The 22534-nt window shown below is 37.5% G+C and overlaps 3 protein-coding genes across 7 annotated transcripts in view; 2 read left to right on the top strand and 1 right to left on the bottom strand.

Moving 5' to 3' along the window:
* Window positions 1-9207, top strand: part of LOC125682036 (uncharacterized) — a 97077-nt gene extending 87870 nt beyond the window's left edge. Inside the window, exons 69-77 of the mRNA XM_056157522.1 lie at window positions 813-926; window positions 1020-1251; window positions 1338-1528; window positions 1643-1780; window positions 1920-2036; window positions 2141-2473; window positions 2599-2841; window positions 4455-4586; window positions 8097-9207. Of these exons, the coding sequence (XP_056013497.1) occupies window positions 813-926; window positions 1020-1251; window positions 1338-1528; window positions 1643-1780; window positions 1920-2036; window positions 2141-2473; window positions 2599-2841; window positions 4455-4586; window positions 8097-8692 (2096 nt within the window). The 3' untranslated portion in view covers window positions 8693-9207. The remainder of the gene's footprint in view (window positions 1-812; window positions 927-1019; window positions 1252-1337; window positions 1529-1642; window positions 1781-1919; window positions 2037-2140; window positions 2474-2598; window positions 2842-4454; window positions 4587-8096) is intronic.
* LOC125682037 (leucine-rich repeat-containing protein 15-like) lies at window positions 2792-14731 on the bottom strand. Of its 5 annotated transcripts, XR_008800796.1 has the most exons (5): window positions 14453-14693; window positions 13935-14033; window positions 12317-12382; window positions 9981-12084; window positions 2792-2930 (listed from the first exon to the last, which is right to left on the bottom strand). XR_008800796.1 is itself a non-coding variant. In XM_048922411.2 (4 exons), exon 4 carries the CDS (start codon window positions 12048-12050, stop codon window positions 10299-10301), a length of 1752 nt encoding a protein of 583 aa, XP_048778368.2. In that variant the 5' UTR covers window positions 12051-12084; window positions 12317-12382; window positions 13935-14011; window positions 14453-14672; the 3' UTR covers window positions 10226-10298. The 5 variants fall into 5 exon arrangements, 4 of the variants coding, with proteins under 4 accessions (XP_048778368.2, XP_048778366.2, XP_048778365.2 ...); XM_048922411.2 differs by lacking the exon at window positions 2792-2930 and having other exon boundaries at window positions 10226-12084; window positions 13935-14011; window positions 14453-14672; XM_048922409.2 differs by lacking the exon at window positions 2792-2930 and having other exon boundaries at window positions 10226-12084; window positions 14453-14671.
* Window positions 14732-17375: 2644 nt separating this feature from the next.
* Window positions 17376-17735, top strand: LOC130052234 (uncharacterized). The gene has a single exon (XM_056156650.1). It carries the CDS (start codon window positions 17376-17378, stop codon window positions 17733-17735), a length of 360 nt encoding a protein of 119 aa, XP_056012625.1.
* The last annotated feature ends 4799 nt before the right edge of the window (window positions 17736-22534 follow it).

Below are 22534 nucleotides of genomic sequence, written 5' to 3'. Positions count from 1 at the left end.
GAAAAACAATTACAAGATCATACATGTCACCCCATGTATTTTAAAAGGCCATTTGGTCAGTTTAAGGTCACTAGAAAAAAGGGTTAGAAATACTTATAATGCCAGTCACTTGTCGAAGAAACAGACATGCCCTATGGTAAACGGCATAAATTGATTGCAAATTATTTAACGTTCCGCTTTAGATTTTTTCACTCATGTGAAGACGTCACCATTGCCGGTGAAGGGCTGAAAAATCTAGGCCTGTGCTCAGCGTTTATGGCCTTTTAGCAGGGAGGGGTCTATATCGTGCCACACCTGCTGTGACACGGGTGGTTTTTGCGATCTCATTTGAAGGACCACCTCCATTTAGTCGCCTCTTGCTACAAGCAAGGGGTACTGAAGACCTATTCTAACCCGGATCCCCACGGGACAAACGGTATGACGGTTGCTTTGACTAGTCAATGAAGCAAGTTCGTTTTGTCCAGCCAAACGGTAAAAAATTATCAATATTTGTCCTGAACAGCAACAATGTTTTGAAGCTCAAATTTTTTATCGCACGAGAAGATGAAGTTGTATGATTAAGAACCTTAGGAGTCAACTAACAACATCGAGTCCACAGATATGTAAATATGTTCTCTAAGATAATCTGCTTGCAACTCTTTCATGCAATGTTATCTTGGTACTAAGGTGACCGTTAAAGCCAAACGGCTACCTGTTGTTATTGTCATTACCTTCATGTTATAAGTTATAATCATCTCTGTAAGATGTAATACCAGTACATCTAGAAGGCATGTTTATCTTTAGTACTTACGTTTATTTTTGTATAATTAAAGGCAATGACTACTGTGCTGACAGTCCATGCAGAAACGGAGGACAGTGCAAAAACAACAACGGTGGTTATCTCTGCGAATGTAAAGCTGGCTTCTCTGGGGACCTCTGTCAAAAGAGTAAGACAACACAGCAACACGACCGGTAAAGTAAATGTTTTCAATCTCAACAGTACTCTTATGTTCACCTGACAAATATTTCTTCTTCTCCAGGATGCCCATCTAAAGGAGACATTGTGTTTGCCGTTGATGCATCGAGATATGTTAGTCGAAAGGAGCTGAAAGATATGAAAAAGTTCATGAAACAACTTGTACGAAGGATGACATTCCGTAGGACGGGTTTCCGTGTCGGTATTGTGCAGTTTGCCGGCGGCGCAATGGTACGCCTTAATCTTCAAAGGGGTTCGAGTAAGAAAGCAGTGAAGTCGGCGGTGTCAGGAATACGGTAAGTTCTAGCAAAATTTTATCTACATGATTAGATTTATAGCTTACTTAGATCATTTGATAGAAATCTGGTATCTATGTTCATAGACGCTTGGGTTCAGACCCGAACCCAATGGAAGCTCTTAGAAAAGCACGCATTAGGATCTTCGGACGACCCGCTGACCGTTCTACAGTACCGAATACCGTTATCTTCATCACTAAGAGTATGCGAAAAGAACATGAAATCTTCAGGGAGGCTGGAAAACTAAAACTGTCGGGGACCAATATCATTGGCATCGGTAAAATTCAATTAGCTATAGATAGTTTATTGATTATGTGCCAGTTTAACATGCTTTCAAACAGTACGTCATTTCAGAATGAAATGGTTCATAGAGTTTTTCTGTACTTTGTAGGAATGGACCTGTCGGACTCGGATAAAGGTTTTCTCAAGACTGCGGTGTCTCCCCCAATGTTAGCCAACTCCTTTTTCTTGCCTAATGGCGAGAGCTTGACGAGTCTTACTGATACTGTGATGACGTACCTCTGCCAAGGTATCCTATGGAAGTTTTGATAATTCAGTTATATTTATGCAACAATTCTAAAAACAAAATCTTTCATTGAGCGAAGGGTGTATTCGTGAGTTTCATTAAAATCTAAGTAAAATTGATATATAAGTCATTACATCCTCAGAGAACATGGCATGTAGCGACAACCCCTGCCACAACAACGGTACATGTACTAGTTTATCGAGTACGGAATATACGTGTGCATGTACGAAAGGATACGCTGGGAAGAATTGTGACGAACGTAAGTAAACGAAAGTCAAATGTTTATTTTTGTGATTACAGAGGAGCTTAGCAGGAGATTTCTGATAATTACGCCTTAAATATGGTGTTTATTTTACATTCCAGTTAATGGCAATGTGGCCGACATTGCTTTCCTCGTGGACGCGTCGGGAAGTGTCGGAATGGACAACATTGACAAAATGAAACAATTTGTCTACTCCATGATTGAGCAGATATCGGTTGGGCAAACGGACAACCGGGTCGGTCTTGCGTCTTACAGCTCAAACTCTCAAATGGGATTTCACCTAGACAGCTTCTATACGAAAAAACAAATCATGAATGCAATATCTGCCATGCAGTATCGTTACGGCAATACTAACACCGCCTCCGGATTAAGAATGGTTCGACAAGACATTTTTGACCGGAATAAGGGCGATAGAGCCAACATTCCCAATATTCGTATGTATTTAAACTGATGAATGTCAAAACAGTGAAATAGATGTAAACAGAATACATATGTGATGTTTAAAAAGTTATATGCATTGTAATTCAAATACAGAATTTGACATTTCTTTTGACTTCAGTGATTTTGATCACGGACGGTAACTCCAACATCAACAGTCAGGACACAATACCTGAAGCCCTGCGACTGAGGGAGCAAGGTGTTCATATCATTGTTGTCGCAATCGACTACTCTGGTGAAATGAACCGACAAGAAATGGACGCTGTAGCCTCCCAGCCTGCAGCTCAGAACGTCTTTTGGGTCAACGATTACTCAGATCTATCGGGTGTAGAGGGCGCTATTTTCGCGAAATTGTCCTCACCAGGTAAGTTTGCCTTATGCTAGAAGTCCATTTTAATTCATTTGCGGTATATTGCTCGTTGTCAGAAGTGAACGTGGTCAGCTTTTCCTATCCTGAAAATCATATATTTATTTTAAAAGACCAGAACAGAATTCATTCATTTTTCACTTAATAGTGGTTAGAGATATCAAATACACAAGAAAGAAAAGGAAATGCAAACTAAATTCCAGTTGAATTTTTCATCCCGAAGTAGTTTTGTATACATATTAAGTACATCAATTGTGAGTGATTCCTTTATTATGTACATCAGTTGTGAGGGATTTCTCTATTGAGTCAGTCTAGTGTTAGCTGCAATAATGTAGACCTATCCGATTTATTTAATCAGCTGTTTTCGGGATAGGGCTACAATTCCATAGGATCTCCGTAATGGTGCAAAATAATTTTATGAATAGCCGATAATAAGCTCCGTGTATTAGTCTTAAATGTTGTTTACACCAAAAGGAATACCAACTTTGTGCTCGGGCATGTCTAATAAAGGTGTATTTCAATAAACATCATGTACAGCATGCAAAATTCTTCGTCCACTCCGAATTGCTCGTTATCGAGAGATCTCGTAGGTGGATCTACTGAAAAACCTAAACATTGACAATCTGCGCGAATATGTAGTTACTCGAGCCACTCCGACAAAGAAAGGAAAATCATATGGTTGCAGAAAGAATTTACAATCTGTTGTTCGGTTTTAACTTGAAATTAAATCTAAGCCTTTTTAATACCGACGAAATAGCTTTCTCCCCCGTACTCCATTGATGTAAATACTACCTTATATGGCATATGCAAATAATTTGACAATCGGAAATTGAAACTTCAATACATCAAACATGGCTCACAAATATGAATCGAGAAATTGGAATATATTGATATTGTTGAAAACGGTAGAATAGAGCCTCACAAATTGTACGTTGCAGATTGTAAAATATATTGACTAAGAAACATAGAATATCATTTTATTTACGTATAGAAAGTCAGCAAATGTTTAGAATGATTGAAAATGTTGCAGGAGTGAATCACTCCCGCATTTACACCATTACGGAGATCCTAAGGAGTTGTAGCCCTTTCCCAAAAACAAAAACAAAAAATGGGAGAGGGCTACATTATTGCAGCTTGTCTATTGTCTATAATTACTCTATTAAGTACATTCATTGTAAGTGATTTCTCTATTGAGTCAGTCTATTGTCTATAATTTCTTTATTGAATCAGTCTAGTGGGTTTTTTGTAAGCACTGTCCCGTGGGGACCCGGGTTAGAATAGGTCCCCAGTACCTCTTGCTTGTCGTAAGAGGCGGTTAAATGGAGCGGTCCTTCGGATGAGACCGCAAAAACCGAGGCCCCGTGTCACAACAGGTGTGGCACGATAAAGATCCCTTCCTGCTCAAAGGCCGTAAGCGCCGAACACAGGCTTAAATTTTGCAGCCCTTCACCGGCAGAGTGAGACGTTAAACAATATATAACCAACCAACTATATAAGAACTACACTGGCTCATTAGAAAAATTGTAATCATCAGACTGCCTTGATTTTTTTTTCAAGTATAGGATTATTTATAAACACATGCGTTTTGACTTGGTTTCGTTTATTTGTAGACATGAATAAAGACATATGTGACACAAATGAAATAAAATGTAAACATGGCGGTCGATGTGTCTCAGCAGTTGTGACCGGAACCTACCGGTGTGAGTGTATTTCGGGATTCGCTGGAAACTTCTGTGAGATTGGTAAGTTCCGTAAAAAGTCGTCCTAGTTGCATGACTTCGCGATATTTTAAACTTAATGCTGCAATTTGACTGTAATGTGATGCGCATATTATACATGATTTATTCCGTAACTGTAACATTCGAACACGGGTTATGCATGCGCATATACATTTTCCATTTAAGGGAAAATTACTATTGAATGACCTACATTCTGTATTTATCAACATCATCCTGTTTTAAGTCACCTGACGCTGGTGACGTCATGAATGAAAATGTTTGACTGGGACCCGTATATAAGTATTAACAAACAGCAATCTGCTTTTTCTTTATACATTGTTCACACGTGGGCGGAGTATGAAGACGAATCAACTCAATGTAGTTGCTCGCGAAGAGCCGACAGTTGAACGGGAGAAAAATATTTCAGCGAGAAATTTTTAACAAAAAACAAGCAGTCTTATCGCGAAATGGCATTGATGTTTAAGATAAAAATATCTGTACTATGTTATACCATAGATACCATGTTTAATGTCTGGTTTATACTGACGTTAAAATTCTTAAAGCTATCGATGATCTGGGATTTGAAAATCCAATATACTGGTAAACTGTAAGTAGGTAAATGAAATCTACGTATTTTATTGATCCCATTGCTAATTAGATATTTGATTAAAATATATATATATATCATTAAAGTGAAATTCCTTCCAATTCTTTTTAAAATCACTTTTGACTAATTACACCTTTCATCTAAAATGCCCATCTCATTCTTTTCTCAAATTTCCACTATACTGTTTCTTTTTTTTCCCACTCAAATGTCTGTCGCCCGCATCCACCATGTAAATACACTAACATCTCGGGGTAAAACATTTATCGATGTATCGGCTCGTAAGCAAATTAGAATGCACTGTTTGGACAGAAGTACAAGTCTTGTACGCTGACAGTGTTAGGTATTCTGAATATCCAGCGCGTATGTCAGTGAAATTAAGATTTGAAATAAAAGTTTGTTGACAAAACTATAAGGCATAATGGCTTTTCATCTACTTTTCTTTAAAAGATTTTAACAAAGAAATCAATTTGTGTCACAATTTAGGTTCCATTCAACCTTAAATATCCAATTTCTGACTTAATATGAAGTCGCACTTCCAAATGTTTATATTCCATATATTACCTTTAAATTTTGCTCATTAAAATTTTATAGATATTTCAATTCTTTCAAGGTTCTACGGTGTATTTACATCTGACAGCCAAATCAATTCTTTTCCCACAAAGCTATGCTGGAAAGTCACGCTGTAATGGGGTGGTAGACGGATCTATGTGCTGTTTAACTTCTTTTTTTATAATTTCCAAATGTTGGTTTTCAATCAATGGCCCGGAAAATAGGTTAAACGGGGTTTAATTCGGCTATAAAGTCAAGTTTAATGGCCGTTTCGATATCATGAAATAGATTTTTTAGACTACAAAGTTTTAGAAATATTCTCTTCAAAAATGGAATTCATGTGATTTTTTTCTTTTCTATCAATGATATGGTGTTTCTCTATTAATATTTTATTTCAGTTTATGTACATAAAATGTGATCATATGGTACTATCAGGGAATTTGTCTTGCTATAATGCACAAATATTTCATACATATCTTCAATTTATTTGAGTATTAAAATATACGCGAATCACAAAGGAATGCAATAGATGAACTAAAAACTTTCGTAGCACTCGGGCGTATCATCTGCATTTGTATCGGCTTACAGATGCTTGTAATACACAATCAGATTTGAGGGACTGATATCCACTCAGTGATAAATAGCTTGTTGCAGGTGTTATATAATGTTCGCACATCATGATGCGCTTTCAACAGTAAATCAAAGCGCGTGGTAATTTAAATAATTGTGTGGTATTTTTTTGTTATGATTATTTTTACAGTCTTTAACATTTTTTTTTTACCTTTTGGCAGATTAACAAATGAATAATTTTGATTTGAATAATTCTTTAAAGATTTCGATCAAATGCTAGACGTATTTATGAAATATAGCTGCAAAATTCGCTGGTCATGCACTGCGAGAAGGTTGTAAATTCAATTCTGGGCCGGGGCGGAGTCGAATATCTATCTATAGCGAATTTCTGTGCTTTACATTCAATATTTCTTCTCTTAGGGCAGTTATGTTTAGTTAAGAGTTTATTGCTATTTATCTGCTAGAGTATGTCAAACGCATTGTGCATTATGTGTGATCCTCTTAAATCCCCCCCCCCCCCCCCCCCCTGTCAGCGCCCGCCCAGACATGCTAGAACTAATTAATGATATAATTAAGTGTGGAAATGTTTTATTGAAGTGTGGAAATGCTATTACATGTATTTAGTGTGGAAATGCTATAATTAAGGGTGGAAATGCTATACACGTAATTAGGTGTGGAAATGTTATAATTAAGAGTGGAAATGCTAAAAATAAGTAAATTGCTATTATTAATTGTGGAAATGCTTTGATTAAGTGTGGAAATGCTATAATTAAGTGTAGAAATCCTATGATTAAGTAAAATGCTATAATTAATTGTGGAAATGCAATAATTAAGTATGGAAATGTTATAATTAAGAGTGGAAATGTTATAAATAAGTAAAATGCTATTATTAACTGTGGAAATGCAATAATTAAGTATGGAAATGTTATAATTAAGAGTGGAAATGTTATAAATAAGTAAAATGCTATTATTAACTGTGGAAATGCAATAATTAAGTGTGGAAATGCTATAAATAAGTAAAATGCTATTATTAAGTGTAGAAATGCTATAATTAAGGATGGAAAGCTATAATTAAATGTGGAAATGCTATTATGAAGTGTAGAAATGTAATAATTAAGTGTAGAATGTTATAATTAAGAGTGGAAATGCTATAATTAAGTGTAGAAATGTAATGATTAAGTGTAAAAATGCTATAAGTAAGAGTAGAAATGCTATAATACGGAAGTTCCGAGTTCCCCAAGAGTTATTTCCCTTTGTCGAACTCTTCCGTAAATTATGACTTAAAATATGATGACAGTGGGTACATTTGCTAATTACTATCGTTGTATTATTTCTTAAAAGATGATATCCAGAGTTTCTAAGACCATCCTATCTCAGGGGAAAGGCAACTTTAGTGAGTTTATGAGTATTGGATAACAAAATGACTCAAACAAATACTGTTAATTGCTATCTTTCTTTGATAAAAGCGTCACTCATGCAGAAGAGGAAACGAATAATGATTTAATAGCCAATTTGATGATCTTATTCAAACAGACTATGCTTAATATGGCCAGAATATACATACCAGTGATTGATATAAACAAAAGTTACGCTTTTATTAAATTAATCGTACGTAATCGTTATGTACAATGCCAGTCTACGATATAATGTATACATTGTGTACCCACCATACGTCATAAAATGCGAAAGAGTTCGACAAAGGGAAATAATTTTTGTGTAACTCAGAACTTGCGTATTAAGTGTGGAGAACTTAGAGATAGGTTTCCTTTCTATGCAGTCTTGTTTATTTTAATTTGCTCTTTTTGCAGCATGTCCAAACAAGTTTGATGTTGCAATCGTTATTGATTCCTCTGCCAGTGTTGGTCCGCAAAACTTCAGACTTATAAGGACTTTCTCTAGTTCTGTCGTGGAACAACTGTATCGAATTTCTAGGAACAATAGGTTCGCCATGATAACTTTCAATTCAGAGGTCAAGACCGTCTTCGGTTTTGGTCGTTACCGTGACCTTACCTCACTGACGTCAGCAATAACAGGTGCGAGGTACAAACCTGGAGGAACCAATACCGCATTGGCGCTGAGAACAGCTCATGGTCTGCTTCAGAACGATTTCGGTACCAGACGTTCAGCGAAGAACGTTGTAATTCTGATAACGGACGAAGGGTCCAATATCAACGCTACTGAGACTCTCCCTGCGGCAAGAGAACTTAAGAATGCCGGAACTCACGTCATCGCAATAGGAATCGGCCTCGACATCGCAGGCGAATCAGCAGCCCAAGAAATCAGAGACATCGCGTCAACAGATGACAAAGCCTTGATAAAAGTCAACAGCTACGGCGAGTTGAAGGAAATTGAAAGTGACGTCATCAACCAATTGTGCAATCTTGGTGAAGATGGTAGCAAATAGCATCATAGAATATTTAATTTTCATTCCATGTAGGATAAATTTAACAAATTTCATTTGTGTATTGTAGAATACTCATTTGTGTATTGTAGAATACTCATTTGTGTATTGTAAAATATTCATTTTAACAGCAGATGTTTTGCAGCACTTTTTTTTACATTGTTGTACATGTGTTATATTGTATAAGAAGTCAATATATGCCCATTTTTATCATTGAATACAACGATTATGTATATATCTAGTTGTATTTATATGTCTAGTGCTATTCAGTATTAATATTTATAGTTATTGACGAGTGGACGTAGAATATATGATATATCGACTAAATACCTGCCTATGTTACTAGTTATTCATAACACGATATATAAATGCATTTGATCGGGGATTTTACTTTATGAATTGTATGTCATTCGTTACAGTTTAACTCATATTATCAATGATACACAGAGGTCAAATGCAGCTAAGTTTTTTTTTTAACTTTGCACTATATAGCTTTGTATTAAAAAGTATTTTTATGACCTGTGCTTTCCGTTTTAGTCCATAATGATTAAAAGGAATAAAAACTACTTTATATTGGAGGGAAAAGGGTTAACACAATTGAGACCCGATCAGGTATTAACGGCCTTCTGAGTGACCTCTGTAGCCGTTGGTCACCTGAATCAGGCAACAAAAGGTGAAAAGACCTGTCGTCACATCAAAGCCATCAATTAAAGAACATCAAAGACAGAATGGGATCTGAGGTTGGCTGGATATCTGGCGATTCAATGCCGTGAAGGAGAAGGGATGACGGGTTATTGCATTTTGATGAACCACGAGGTACACCGTTTCTAATCCGTTTTTGAACATTTGCCTGCAACCATATCCGGGGTGACAAATTGGCATAATTTGACAAAAGGATATGTCTTGCTGGCACGTTTTGCTCTTTAATCAATAGAAAATATTTGTCGTTTAATCGAGATTTCTGTTTGTTTTAATGCATAATGCACTTTCGATTATTTAGAAATGCATATCTTACTTACAGTGCAGCTCCGTGATGTTTACTTTAAATTCTGTTGCTGTCACTTAGATAGACCACTTAAACCATACCTTTTCATTCTCCGATTTATCTAAACACGATTATGCATTAACAGTTAGTCCATAATGTGAAACAAGAAAAGGCCAATATCTTGGTCGTCAACCATTGGTAAATATTTGTATAGGGGCACAGACGACAAGTATCTCAAAACAAAAAACGAATCCCCGCGATATCCGTCCCGTGTGTTCAGTGTGTTAGCTTTGGAGGACAACTTACCTCTGTGAACGTCTAGTTCCATCTTTAAACTGATCTCCTAAAATCAATAGTGAATTACCGAGAGGGGATATATAAATCAAACATTTCGTAGATCGCGATTTCACACGAATTTCCTTATCACTACAAAGCTTGTACAATGTAGCTAATCCACAGTCGCATTATCCCACGTCATCGAATTATTTGTTAATATTGAAAACCTGAAAGTATTGGTTTCTGTGAAAAGAAAATGAAATTTAATGCCACGATTTGATATCTTAATTCATTTCAAATATTGCATAGTATTTAAGGATATCTGATTAAAACATGTATATTCAGATATCAAATCAATACCAACACACGCAAAACAATAAATAAGATCAGTGAAAAAATTGCACAAAGTCTAGTCCTTAATGAATAACCACCAGATGTCGCTAATGAGTTAACTACGACAGGAGGTGGTCTTGTGGGGGTGACCACATCTTCTGACGTCATAATGAAAAGACACTGTTCCACGTGGACATTTTTCTGCACAAATTCTGGATTGATACACACGTAATAACGCGATAATGGCAACAGTTTGGATATCACGTGACTGTCCACGTACGCTGGTAAATATTCGGGTTGTGAGTCGTAAGTGCAAGCGTTGGAGTCCACACATTTTACGGTCATAGACCAGTATTTCTGATGTCCATTTGTATACGGCCAAGAAACAGTCACAGATCTAGATTGGACGTTGGAAAGAGTCAGATTCATTGAAACATGGACTGCACTGATAAAATTGAAACTCTCAAATCTAGTTAACGTATTACATTGCAGGGAAAACCGTTTAAGAGAATTGAGAGGACCCACAAAGTCCTTGGCATTTATGACGGTGAATTCATTTTCACTAATATCAAGATCTTGGAGGTTTATTAAGTCTTTCATAGCGGTGTTCACAACTTGATCTATTTGATTCTGAGCTAAATTTAACACATGTAGATATCTCATATCCCGAACCATTCCATATTGTAGTTTGGTGAGTTTATTCTTGGAGAGATTCAACACAAATATGAATTCGTTGAAACTGTCAAATGTTCCCGTTTCTATGCGCAAAATTTCATTAGAACTGAAATCTAAATAAGCAATCCTCTGCACTCCGCGAAAAGACGACCTCCAAAGCTGGGTTAACTTATTGCCATTCAGTGACAGCTTGTCTAAAGATAATCCAAAAAACGCACTGTCGTTGATAAATTCAATATTATTTCTGCTGATATTCAAAGTCTGTAGATGCACCATATTCCTAAACACGTTGCTACTGACTGCTGTTAGTCTATTAGACGATAAATCTAGTTCCCTTAAATTGTTCCGCACGGGATCCAGATCCAGCGTCCGTAACACTGTCAGTCTGTTTTCGCGCAGACTCAGATGCTTTAAACTGACTAGTCCTCCTAACGTGAAATGCTGCAACACACGAATTCTGTTTCTTGCAAGCGATAAAACTTCCAAGTTCTTCAAATGTTTGAATGTTCCATCATGGATATACTCTATAAGGTTATCTGAAAGATCCAATACCCGTAAGCTCGTTGTCTTTGAGAATAACAAAGAAGGGATTTCAAATAAATGGTTGTCATTTAGATAAAGTTCGGATAAATTGATCAAATTTTCAAAGCTGGTATTATGAATATCCTCGATTTTATTCTTCTCGAGTCTTAGAACCTCCAACTCCTTGAGTGAAGAAAATACTCCAGAATTGATAACAACTAGCTTATTCTCTTCTAAGAACAACTTCCTCAAGTGTGTCAACGGCACTAAAACTTTCGGAGATATGCTTCCTATAGCGTTCTTAGCAAAATTTATATTAGTTAGCTGGGGGTGGATGTCGAAAATTTTGTCAGGGAGGTAGGAAATCCTGTTCAGACTAAGGTCCAAGTACGTCGTGGTTGTCGGGGTGTTTAGCAGCACCTCACTCAGCTGACTGGCGGTTAAGGAAGCGTTGTCACAGTAAGTATACAACTTCTGATTGCATCTACATGGCGGCGGGCAGGAAGCAGTCTTTGCCACGATACAGTATAGAATGGCGGCAAAAATTACGTCAAAATATCGTACCTTCATCCTCCCTGGACGGTGTCGGCATTTTTTGATTTACCTGTAAGAATGATAAAATAATTTCCTTTCAACTGCATGCAGAAAACAAACACACGTCTGTCTTTTTAGATTACAAAATATCTCATAAATGCACAGACACATTTGTACAATAAAAAGAAATGATTTTATGGCGTAAGATAAGACGGGTATTTAAAGGCGTAAATCTTAATCGAGAATTAATGCAAAAATGTGTTTCAGAAGAATATCCTGGTGAAATATTAGTGTTAACTTACAATTCCAAAGTTTTAGGTTGTATAATCCTACATACACAATGCCATACTGAAATATCCACAATAAGTCTGCAGAATGGAAGGAGAAATTAATGGAAGAACATATCATTCCTAGGAACATGGACAGATAATAAGATAACAGATTTAACAGGTGACAAAAGACATCACATAGCAGTGGCATTTAAAGCTAAAACTCTGCTAAATATCACAAGTAGTTGCTAATTTCTTTTGACAACGAAGCCTTTTCTCTCCTAGCCGTGTGGTAATCGCAATGTCCATTCTTACCTGTCTGATTTAATTTCTTTAACTCAATTTTCAAACTAACTGACCATATGCCCCTACGTAATATTTGTATAGACGCCACTTACACTACCTTGTACACCTGCTAATTATTAATTGGTGATGTTTCAAAAAATGACAACAATGAAGATTTCAAACATTTACTTAACCCAAAGTTAAGTAAACGTTTGAAATCTTGCAATGACACCTATCAGGAAGCAGTCATCTTTCCAAAATAACAGGAAATGATTAATTAAAATAGACGGCATATATATGTACATACCAGTCGAACATTTGGAAAACTGCCACCTTATAATTATGAGGAAAATTATGAGAAAAACATGTTTCGAATTCTAAAGTGCAATTGGGCGATGACATAAAATACAATAAATAACAATTAGGTGTATTGATTAATGGTACAGAGGTGTAAGTTATGGTTAATAGGCCTACGGGGTTCATCTAAGATTGGGGTTTAATTACAAAATATGTTTAAATATTTAATCCCAAAATCGTCCACCCGCAAACATACATGGAACCAGAGAAGTTCAATCTCTTTATCGGGTCATAAATCACGGACACAACAGACATTATGGTGGAAACAAATTCGTGATGACTATCTTCAGTCATATCAGATGGTGTCAATTGCCAATGAAATCTGAGAGAAAAGATTTACTCAGGCGTGACCAGATAATCACTTGATCCCGATCTACCACAGCGTGATTAACATCGCGCTTTGAAAGATTTCATTTAAACAATATATATGTTATTTCATCTTCAACTCTGACAACTCCGAGAGGGCTATTACTTATCAAATCCGTACGATTTTGTATGGTACCATGCATTTCCACAAACCAAGTTTCCCCTATTGTGACTTTGAAAGGTTTTTAACAACTTTCAAGAGAAAAGATACGCCATTATTTAAAAAATACACGCTATTTTGATTTTCTTTTTTAACAATTTGAGTGATAGCACAATCAGTTTCTCTTTCTCTCCTCTTGTACAAAACACTTTCCATACCTAATCGAGATGCAGGCACCAGACAATATTCATATGTCAAATCTGAACTAGACATTTGGGGGTCGTGTTCAAGGCTTTCTCATTTCGATGTATTACCATTGGTATACACCAAAATGAAAACTATGAAGGTGTAATGGTTTCAATTGTAAAGGACTATGGAGCTGTGGAGAACTGCACAACAAAAGCTGGCTGTTCAGAAGCCTGTGCATGCATAACGAAATCAGATTCGATAATTTAACCCAGTAAATGTTTCCTTTATGTAAATCAATGTTTTTAAAAACTTTAAAGAATGTATAAATTAGTCATAAATGTCTTTGCAACTAACCTTGGTTTGTTATGTAGAATAAAATCCATGAACTCCGGGAGGTACGTGTTCCTCTGTCAGAAGCGGCTTGATTCAATCTGCAACGGGACAGTTTCACCACTGAATTTAAATCAGGAAAATATATCATAAAATTTTAATTTATGACTCGGTCAACGTCGAAAACAATATCAACATGGTTTATTTACAATCACTTTGGGCCATTATTCTTTTTTTCGATCCGGCTGACAAGTTTTATTGACAAAATGATTCCTAGGTGTGAAAATCTATAATCAAATATGGTGGCTCTCCACCCCAAAGAAAGTATGTTACATGCACCTTATTGAGCAGACGATCAGGGTTTTCTTTTTCTTTTTTACCTGGGGGGAAACATATCTTAATCAAATCATCCGCACGCGGCTTTATGGCACTGTTTATACCCCTCGGTTTGTCATTTCATGCCGTAAAAGTACCTCTACTAAAACATACCTGGACACACATGCACAAACTAGGAAAAAGTACAAAAAGGAGACAAAAAATACCTGTGAACTTCGCTACGAGAATGCAGTTGCCGATGAATGCATTAAAACGTCCCCCTACACTTTCTGACAATGTAATTTTTCCTCCGTTTCGGTGTAAATGTCGCTCACCACCCAATGCGACTTGAAAGAACGACCGATCATTTCCTACTGAACTAAAAATAGCGCCGTACCTGTACAGGTTTTAGGTATCGTAAACACTTGCGCTGTTCTAATCCAACAATATTTGACTTTCATGCTTTGTCTGTGTTTTATCCTCGTTTCTCATTTAAATATCTATTTCAGCCAATATTTACATGTACATACAGCGAACGTTCGCTACTAATCTAGCTAATCCACGCGGCTTTAAACTGTGACTTTTGGATGTAAATTTGTATGGGCCCATAAAGTTTTAATATTACTGTGCATTAACTTTTATAATCTTTTGGCACATTCCTGAATATGGCTTAACACATTCTTGAATTGGATTCTCATGTAGGCACAACAACCTTGTAACGATATATATAATGCATGAAGTAAGAATTTAACAAATCTCCCACAGCAATTCCAATGCCCTGCAAAACAGTTTCAACATAGAGGTTGGTTGTACATGTATATTGCTGATGTTTTCACTCATGTAGAGAGGCAACCATTGCCGGTGAAGGGCTGCAACGTTTAGGAATACGCTCGGCTCTTAGGGCCTTCGAGCAGGGAGGGACCTTTATTGTGCCACACTTTCCGTGACACGGGACCTCGGTTTTTGCGGTATCATCCGAAGGACCGCCCCACTTGGTCGCCTTAAGAATTACCAAGGGGAAATGAAGCCTGCTCTAAATCGGCTCCGCACGGGACCAACATAGAGGAAAGAGAAATGTAATTCGTAATCATAATGAATACAGAATTATAACAGGGCCGTAAATTACATGGAGGTGGAGGAGGCAGCTGCCTCCTCCAACTTTTGAGCCAAAAAAAAAATTAAAATTTAAAGTTCATTAGAATTTATGTTGTTTCCAATAACTAAGAACATGATACCTCCCTTAAAAAGCATTCCAAATCTTTCTTTTAGAATGAGTTAGTCAAGTAACATCTTAGAAGGCCCTAGAATCGAGGATTTTGCACGAAACGTGTTCAGTGTGCACAAAATGTGCTCAAAATGTGCTCAGCGTCTGGGGACCCCCGCCTAATTTCCTGCCTCCTCCAAATTAAAGGTTAATTTACGGCCCTGTATAAAGAGTAGGGCAAACACGGACCCCTGGAAACACCAGAGGTGGTATCAGGTGCCTAGGAGAAGTAAATACCCCCTGGTGACTGGTCACACCCGCTGTGAGCCCTGTATCTTGATCAGGTAAACAGAGTAATTAAGGAATGAATTTATTATTTTTTCGTTGGATAACAAAAAAAATAATAAATGTATTCCTTATCATTTAAATGCTAATTAAAAACTAAAATAAACTTGATTTTGTTTTCAAATTCACACGGCGTATCAATATACAGCATGAAGTCTAAATAAGCGGTTTTTTTAACGCAGAAAGCAAACGAATTTTTCAGCCAACCAAAATCGCCGCAATTTCATCAAGACTATGAATATTAAATGATTCCGTAGTCAAAGAACCGCCTAACGTATGGTATGAAAAAACGCCAGGCTGCAATCGACCTAATGACAAGGTGTATTTGCTAACTATTCATCAATTATGCAGTTAGAAAAATATTATGTGGTTGTTTTTCTTGTCAATATTTGAGATTCTAACACTCTTCACCAAGATATTTAGCTGCGATTAAAAATATTTTGGCATCAAATAAAAAACGATATAAGGTGATTTTTCGAGTGAAGCTTAATCTTAATGAGCAATTGATAATTAGACAGAGCTCATTAGCTATTCTACTTCTATCGTTGTGGTTATGTAGATATCATTGCATGAGAAACACAGTTGTAGTATTTTGTGGTCTACATAATTACATACTCTGCGTTTATCTGATGGTGATTTCTCGTTGTTTTCATTTGTTTGGAGGACATTCCAGAGTTGTCCACTACCAGTATCATCGATGTCCAAACACTCAATGTACAACAAAATGGTAAGAATGATAAAAACCCAAATCAATGGCAGAAAAAGAAAAACAGGGATATTAGTGTAAGACTGACATCTTAAGTTTTTTTCTTTGAAGTTCAGGATAAAATTCAAAGTAATCATTACAATTCCTTAAAATCTAATGCTACATAAAATTCAAGTGTCGACTTTAAGCGACGAGGTTAATGATGAGAAATTTCAAAACGGTTTGATATATGTTAATAATGGCGTGTTTTTAGTAATGCAAAATTGTCATTTTTATCCATTCATTAGAATTGCCGATAACAGAAAGGTCCTGTAAAGTCAACACATGCGTAAATCCCGTACGCGGTCGTATCATTTCCTTATTAAACTGTTTTGTCACTTACTAAATGTTGTAATGAAAGTTAAATCAACAACGAGACGAATTGATTGGGTTTCAGAAAGTGCAAACATATTACAACAAATGAAGGACAGACCCCGGTTTTATTTTCATTTCATTTTTTTTTTTTTTTTTTTTTTTTTTTTTTTTTTTTTGCTTGGAAACTACACCCACCATCAAAATGTACAGAATTGAATTGTAATGAGTTTTAACCAGATTGATAAGTTTTAATGCGTGGAAGCCATACTAATTAGTTTTGATAGGTTCTGGACAGATTAATTAGTTTTACTATACCAATAATTGGGGAGTGGAGAGAAGGAAAAAGGTGGGATAGCCAGCAAAATTGGGAAAGAGAAGGCGGGGGAGGGGGGTGGAGAAAAGGGGGAAAGAGAGGACGGGAGAGTGGGGGGAAGGAGAAAGAGAGGGCGGGAGAGTAGAGAACAGGGGGTGAAAGGGTGGGAGAGTGAAGGGAAGGGGAAATAGTAGAGAGAAAGGGAAACAGAGGGCGGGAGAGTGAAGGATGAAGGGGAAAGAAAGGATGGGAGAGGGGATGGCGATGGAGAGAGAAATGGGGGGAAAGGGTTGGGGGAGAGGAGGAAATGGGGAGAAAGGGTGGGAGGTGAAGGGAAGAGAAAGATGGGAGAAGGAAAGAAGAGGAGTGGAGGGAAGGGGAAGAGTGGAGAGAAGGGGAAAGAGAGGGTGGGGGAGTGGAGAGAAGGGAAAAGAAAAGGTGGGAGAGTGGAGGGAAGGAGAAAGAGAGGGTGGGAGAGTGGAGGAGAGGGGAAAGAGAGGGTGGGAGAGTGGAGAAAGGGGGGGAGAAAGGGTGGGAGAGTGGAGGGAAGGAGAAAGAGAGGGCGGGAGAGTAGAGAACAGGGGGTGAAAGGGTGGGAGAGTGAAGGGAAGGGGAAATAGTAGAGAGAAGGGAAAAGAAAGGATGGGAGAGTGGAGGGAAGGGGAAAGAGTTGAGAGAAGGGGAAAGAGAGTGTGGGAGAGTTGAGAGAAGGGGAAAGATAGGGCGGGAGAGTAGAGAACAGGGGGTGAAAGGGTGGGAGAGTGAAGGGAAGGGGAAATAGTAGAGAGAAGGGAAAAAAAGGATGGGAGAGTGGAGGGAAGGGGAAAGAGAGGGTGGGGGAGTGGAGAGAAGGGAAAAGAAAAGGTGGGAGAGTGGAGGGAAGGAGAAAGAGAGGGTGGGAGAGGGGAAAGAGAGGGTGGGAGAATGGAGAAAGGGGGGAGAAAGGGTGGGAGAGTGGAGGGAAGGAGAAAGAGAGGGCGGGAGAGTAGAGAACAGGGGGTGAAAGGGTGGGAGAGTGAAGGGAAGGGGAAATAGTAGTGAGAAGGGAAAAGAAAGGATGGGAGAGTGGAGGGAAGGGGAAAGAGTTGAGAGAAGGGGAAAGAGAGTGTGGGAGAGTGGAGAGAAGGGGAAAGATAGGGCGGGAGAGTGGAGAAAAGGGGATATAAAGGATGGGAGAGTGGAGGAAATTGGAAAGAGTGTAGCTGCAATAATGTAGCCCTATCCAATTTTTTTTATTCTGACGTTTTCGGGATAGGGCTACAATTCCATAGGATCTCCGTAATGGTGCAAAATAATTTTATGAATAACAGATAATAAACTCTGTGTATTAGTCCCAAATGTTGTTTACACCAAAAGGAGTACCAACTTTGTGCTCGGGTATGTCTAATAAAGGTGTTTTTCATTAAATACAATGTACAGCATGCAAAATTCTTCGTCTGCTCCGCCATGCTTGTTATCACGAGATCTCGTAGGTGGATCTAATGAAAAACCTAAACATTGACAATCAGCGCGAAAATGCAGTTACTCGAGCCACTTCGACAAAGAAAGGAAAATCATATTGTTGCAGAAAGAATTTACACTCTGCTGTTCGGTTTTTAACTTGATATTAAATTCAAACCTTTTCAATACCGACGAAATAGCTTTCGCCTCCATACTTGTCCATTGATGTAAATACTACCTTATATGGCATATGCAAATGACTTGACAATCGGAAGTTTATACTTCAGTACATCAAACATGGCGCACAAATATGAATCGAGAAATTGGAATTTATCGAAATTGTTGAAAACGGTAGAATAGAGCCTCACAAATCTTAAGTTGCAGGTTGTAAATTTATATATTGACTAAGAAACATAGAATATCATTTTATTTACGTAAAGAAAGTCAGGAAATGTTTAGAATGAGCGCAAATGTTGCGGGAGTGAATCACTCCCGCATTTGCACCATTACGGAGATCCTAAGGAGTTGTAGCCCTCTCCCTAAAAAAAAAAAAAAAAAAAAAAAAAACGGAGAGGGCTACATTATTGCAGCTAGAAAGAGTGGAGAGAAGAGGAAAGAGAGGGCGGGAGAGTGGAGAGAAGGGGAAAGAGAGGGTGGGAGAGTGGAGGGAATGGGAAGTGAGGGTGGGATAATGGAGGGAAGGGGAAGTGAGGGTGGGATAATGGAGGGAAGGGGAAGTGAGGGTGGGATAATGGAGGGTAGGGGGGAGGAGATGCAAGTAGGAGGGTAAAAGAGGGGGTAGGTAGAGCGGGGGAATGTGGGAAAGAGAGAAGAAGGAAGGAGCAGGAGACGATGGATGGGAAAATGAAGGAGAGAGAGAGGGGGGTGATTGGGAAGGAAGGGAGTGACAGCTGGGAGAGGTTTACTCCCTATACTCCATTATTTCCATTTCATTCCATTATCCATTTACACAAAGTAACATCGTATGTAATGTTGGTGTGGGAAATGTGAATCAGATGGTCAATGTATTTTATAACGTTATATGGCCCTGCCTTTGAAATGAATTCAAATTATTTCTGTTAACCCTAATCTAACCCCAACCCCTGGATGAGCAGTTTTATTTTTACATTTATATTAAATAATTGTTCATACTCCTCCTAGTATCAATGTCGACCATAACAACTATAAAGGCAAATGATTTTTTTTTTGGTAAACAATATTTTATGGTGTATGGGCAATAAACATATATTACTTTAAGAAAATTAAAATTAATAACAAAATTTCAGATGACTTGAAAAATTATTCCTAAGACTTTATTTATAGTCGGTATTTTTCATAACATCGTAGTCACACCACCAAAGATATAGTTTATAACAGTTTTATAGACATAAAGAAATAAAAGTATCATCATAATAATATATGTTGTAATCATCAGTCATAGGAATGGAATGATAATTTATTTTAGCATATTTTTCGGTTGATCGAGATTGGCGGGGAACCATGAACTCGCTACGCGCATTAATTGATTTAGATAATTAATAATGCTGTTTCTACGCCCATTTTATCATTATTATTGGTTGATACCTTATAAATTTAAATCTTAATATCAGACAGAACACGAGTAACACATTCAGAACAGATAAAGACACGAAAATAACGCACGGATCTTATCTAAAGGTTCAAGCCGTGCAAACACAATCTCCTTCATTCAAGACGATTTAGATCAACTAGTTATTGAACTACAAAATTTGTTTTATGAAATTTTAATTCTTCTAGCAAAGAGCCCCATATCACACCATTGCTGATGCAAATCTATATATCTTACATACAGTGTAAAACTCTTACAAAAATACCGTCATTGAAACAAGAGACTGTATCTGAATATAATTTTGTCTAGAGCTATGTACAGCTCTGTAGATATTTGTATTTGTGAGTGAGATTCGATAATACTGAAACTGATTAACCTTTGAACACATCGTCCCCGTTTTAGTATTCCAGTCTTATATCACAAAGCATTAGTTGTAGCCAGATGACAATGCCCCCACCCCCCACCCCCCACCCCGACCTGTGACCTTCATTAATCTAAGTTCAGACGCCTTCGCTCACTTAAAATGAAGTTCATATCATGGCCTGGAAACCTAATGTTTTCTGCGAAACGAATCATTTCTATAGCATGACAGCACGATACAACGAAACGAACCATTTCTGTAGAATGACAGCACGATACAACGAAACGAACCATTTCTGTAGAATGACAGCACGATACAACGAAACGAACCATTTCTGTAGAATGACAGAACGCCACAACGAAACGAACCATTTCTGTAGAATGACAGAACGCCACAACGAAACGAACCATTTCTGTAGAATGACAGCACGATACACAAAGATATTGAGTAACTTCGTGTTTCGTGATTTCCAGAGCTACATTCAGTACTATACTTTAGCTCATTGTCGGAAACCTACGACCGATCTATCGTACATTTATACAGGGCCTAGTGCCTTATCTAATCAATACAATTACCCTTAAGCGCTGGATACACGTAAAACAAAGAACAATAAATGCAGTGTAAAAACAACTGTTTACATTAATTATACAGAATAACAAATTAAATGCAAGTTCAGAAAGATGTGTTTTAAGTTTATTTTTAAATACAACTAATGCACTTTCAGAATGAAGATCAAGGTGGAGGGGGAGGGGGCAGTTCCATAGGGTTGATGAGGACACGTCGATCGTGGCTTTAGAAGGTATAACGAATCCGCAGAACTAAGTGCTCGCTGAGGATGGTAGACTTGAACTAGTTCCTGGAGGTACGCTGGAGCTACATGTAATCCATGTAAAGCCTTGAAAGTATACAACAGGATTTTATATTTCGTTCGATATGTCACAGGTAACCATGCACATGATGCAGTGATTGGTGTAATATGTTCATGTTTCCTTGAACGTCGTTGGGATGTCTGAAGAGAATTTGGTAATGTGTGAAATGAAAATGAATCCTACTGGGCACCCCTCCCCTATCGTTTGTTTAACTTTATTTTTTGTTTTATGCAGTTTTAATTGTGAAATACTTTATGTTAGACCCCTGATATAGGTTGGAGCCCCCTCCCCCGAAAATAAATAGACAGGGATGGACAACCCCAATTCCACGAGAGGGGGAAAAAATGGTCCCTATACACGACAGAGTTATCGGTCTTTTCTGTCCCTAATATAACTCTGTCAATTCCTGTTTTACAAAATTCTTGTTTAACTTTTAACAAAAACACCGCAAACGGTACACAATACGCCCCGTGAAAATGCTTACATAGGGTGTTACATAAGTTGTAGAACTGTGCTTCAGATAGTATCAGCCACATTAGGCTGTGACATACTTTCTTTGCATAAGATGAATATTTCCCTTAAAAAAAAAAGAAAAAAAAAGGGGGGGACTAAAGTTCAACAACCTGTAATTTCCTTAAAAATTGAAGAAAATAAAAATTCTTGTCACATGCACATCTACAACACCCATTACAAATATTCTGTAAAATAAGAAGGTCCTCATTTGAAAACTGTAGGAGGAAAAACAGACAAATCATGTACTCTCTATGCAATATTTCCTCAAAACTGACAAAGTTCAATAAGGTTCCTGTAATTTTCTCAAAAAATGAAGGAAATCAAAATCCTCGCCACATGTACATCTTCAATCTCACTTGAAAACTGTGGGAGGAGTTCACTGAACAAATCATGTACTCTCTTTGTAATATTTTCTCAAAGCGAACTAATTTCAACAATCTGTAATTTTCTAAAAAGAAAATCAAAATCCTTGCCACATGCACATTTTCAATATCCATACAAACACTCTGTAAAACAAGATGGTCCTCACTTGAAAACTGTGGGAGGATTTAGCCGGACAAATTATGTACCCTTCATATAACAATAATTTTCAAATAAAGGGGCAAAACTCCTGCAA

The sequence above is a fragment of the Ostrea edulis genome, chromosome 2 (genome assembly GCF_947568905.1).
Source record: "Ostrea edulis chromosome 2, xbOstEdul1.1, whole genome shotgun sequence".
Lineage (NCBI taxonomy): Eukaryota > Metazoa > Mollusca > Bivalvia > Ostreida > Ostreidae > Ostrea > Ostrea edulis.
Note: the sequence above shows the minus strand (reverse complement) of the source record. Positions and strands in the feature narration are given on the sequence as shown.